The 3,277-nt window shown below is 34.8% G+C and overlaps 1 protein-coding gene across 1 annotated transcript; it reads right to left on the minus strand.

The window, feature by feature from the left end:
* Positions 1-1,510: 1,510 nt before the first annotated feature.
* On the minus strand, positions 1,511-2,416 carry LOC115696418 (uncharacterized). Its single transcript, XM_030623320.1, has 2 exons — positions 1,835-2,416; positions 1,511-1,774 (listed from the first exon to the last, which is right to left on the minus strand). The coding sequence occupies exons 1-2, from the start codon at positions 2,414-2,416 to the stop codon at positions 1,511-1,513; spliced, it is 846 nt and encodes a 281-aa protein (XP_030479180.1).
* Positions 2,417-3,277: the final 861 nt, after the last annotated feature.

Genomic DNA, 3,277 nt, shown 5'->3' on the forward strand with positions numbered 1-3,277 from the left:
TGTAAGGGTTAGTCAAGCTCGTTAACTTGGCTCGATATTGGAACTCAAAGCTAGGTCCACAGCTTTGAAGACCAAGGACGTAGGTGGCATAGTTGTACCGAACCTTGTAAAAATTGAGAGTTTGCATTTTCTAACCCTTAAACTCGTTACTTTACAAGTTTGAATATTTGTTATAATGTATTGCTTGCCTTATTACTTGCTTTTATTTAATTAAGTGGTTAATTGCTTAATTTTGTGTTAAAAGTTTTAATTTACTGAAATTAGTTTAAATTTTCGATTCACCCCCCTCTTGGAAACATATCTTGGGCTAACAAAAGGTAGTGATTCTATTCTCCAGCTTCCTTTTCTTCATAAAAGAGTGAAAATACCTGGTATTGTCTTCACCATTTTGTAGCCGAGAAACCTTACTCTGTTGTCTAAGAAAGCAAGAGTATTGTATCTTAGCTGCAGCATATTCAAGGCCTTTACTATTTTCAATCTGATGCAGGATACTATTGCTAGGATCTTTCGCCAGGTTCTCTTGAGCTGAGACAAAATCAGCTTTGCTTTGTTTATACCGCATCACAACATCACCAACCTCCTCCCTGTTAAACCTCTTTAAAACATGTTTCATTCTCAACAGCATGCTCACCAAATCAGCAATATTTTTTGAATCTGAGTACCTGTACCAGCAGCTTATAGCCCTCTCACGGAAGTCATTATGAATTGACCAATGATTGCAGTACCTGAAAGGTTTTAAACCCACATTACAAATTCTGTTACTTTTGACAATGCAGTAGCTATGGTCCGAGATACAATCCCATTTAAAGCGAGCTTCAGTGTTAGGGAATTGATCTAACTAGTCTTCATTTATAAGAACACTATCAAGCTTCGAGAAAATCCTAGTACCCATATCATGCTTGTTAGACCATGTGAAATAGGCTCCGGAGCCTTTAATCTCTTCCACTTGGCCTAAGGACAGCCATGTTTGAGCGTCCTCAATGTATTTGGCTAGGAATTGCTTGCCACCATTCCTATCTTGAAAACAAAACATAGCGTTAAAGTCTCCAAGAATTATCCAAGGCTTAGTTAACACTCCTAACCCAGCTAACTTCTCAAAAAGAATCTTTCTCTCTGAAGAAATAATGCTGCCATAGACAGCAATTAAGTAGAAAGCGGAGCACTTTAACCCTGCTGTGGATGAATTGGTAGTCTTCCACCAGGACTACAACTTGGACAAACTTTGACTGCCATATCAAGATTATTCTATTACTGATAGTAGAACTCGAGTAAAAATCCCAGTTAGGGAAACTAGTAGCAACAATTTCTTTCACCTTTTCATGCTTTATTTTAGTTTCTAGGAGGGCACCAAGCCCAACTTTGTTTTCTCTACAAACTTCCAACACTGATCTCTGTTTATCTTTCTTATTCATTCCCCTTACATTCCATCCCATTATGTTGCAGACTTCCATGGATTATCAATGGTATTTGTGACCAATTCCCCATCACCTGATTCAAAGAGAATCTCATATCAATTTCTCGTAGCAGCTTCTAAACCGGCTGTAGCAGCCTGTTTGGAACCTCTCCTTCGAGGTGTAATCCAGTTAGTATCTTCTGTTTCAACATTTATTGATCCACTAACCTGCTTCTCATTTCCTCCTTTCTCAGAACCTGCTTCGGTGAGACAGCAGCTGTTATCCATAATATCACCAACTAGTATATTTTTCTCAACACTAGGGACAACCTTCTCTGAAACCGAGGCCTTCATTTTCTGCTCTTCATTCCCTTTTTTCCTCTAAAAAAATAGGACGATTCTCTTTCTTGCAATTAGCAATAGTGTGTCCAAGAAGGTCACATGCCCCACACTTTGATGGAAGCCATTTATACTCAACTGCTCCGCCAACTGCTTTCTTTTATTAATATAGGCTATTGTTTTTGGTGGACTATCAGAAATCCTAATGTCCACTAAAACTCTAGCATATTTGATCATAGTTCTACTTAATGTGACCTTATCAACCATTATGGGCTTGCCTATAGTACTCACAAGAGCACTAAGGCTCTTTTTCCCCCAATGTTGCAAATTAAGTCCATTCAATCGCACCCAAACTGGGACTGATTTCACCATCCTAGCTGAATCAATATCAGTTGTCCAAGGTCTTAGGATCACTAGTTTTTTATCAAAATGAATAACCACTGTTTCAAAGATAAGGTCTCTTGTTTCTTCATCGCTGAAACTCACTAAAGTAAAGCCCGAATTCATTCTAGGAATCCTCTCAACAACCAGATTTCCCCAAACACTTTTGATAAGCCCTTCAAAAACCCTGAACGCAGGGTTAGCTCCTAGCACAATGCAAACAATCGAGTTTTTCCAAAGAGAGGCCTCACATTCAACCTCATCCCGATCAAGTTTAGCAACTATTTGATCCCCTATTTTCATAGGTTCAGTAAAATCAAGTCAAGTAGAAGGAGTGCGAACCTGATTGGATTTAAATTTCTCCAGATGTCCTTCGCTTTGGCATGGTAATCATCTTTCTCTACTTCCTCGGCCCAACTAACTGATTTAGGAGTAGCGCTCGTCTCAATTAGGACTTCATCTACTGGATCTCCTTACAGGTTTTCACAAGTATCTAAGAAAATCTCAGATGCAGGTTGTTCTTCACCTTCGATTTGGATCGAAGGGAGATCAGGTTCTTCATTCTCGACTACTGCTGCGATTTTAGCAGGCTTCAAAACAAAATAACTTATATTAATAAATTATTATGAATAATTATATTTTTTTAAGTTTTTTATATACTAATAATATTATATGTATTTAATTAATACTATTAATATAAAATAAAAAATTAAAAAATAAATAAATTATTATGAATAATTATAATTTTTAATTATTTAATATACATAATAATATTATATATGTTCAACAAAAATTAATAATTTAAAATTAAAATATATGTTTCATATTTATTAAAAAACTTTGAGGATTTTTTTTTATTAATATTTGACAAATATTAAAAAATATAAGAATATGTGTTGCATTAATTCAAAAAAATTACAACTAATTGGACAAAATTAAGTTGATCAAATTTAAAATTTAAAATTATTATTATAAATTTAATTTTTAGAAGATAAATAACTATTTATATAAATATATAAAAAAATATTGCAAATCCCTGCAACATAGACACACATACAATCCAATCCTCATAAACCAGATGTTAAACCAGAAAAGAAATGAGCAAGTGTTGGAATTATTTTACTAGGATCTAGATTTACTACCATGTATGTTGTTTAACATCCT

Source organism: Cannabis sativa, chromosome 7 (genome assembly GCF_029168945.1).
Source record: "Cannabis sativa cultivar Pink pepper isolate KNU-18-1 chromosome 7, ASM2916894v1, whole genome shotgun sequence".
Taxonomy (NCBI): Eukaryota; Viridiplantae; Streptophyta; class Magnoliopsida; order Rosales; family Cannabaceae; genus Cannabis; species Cannabis sativa.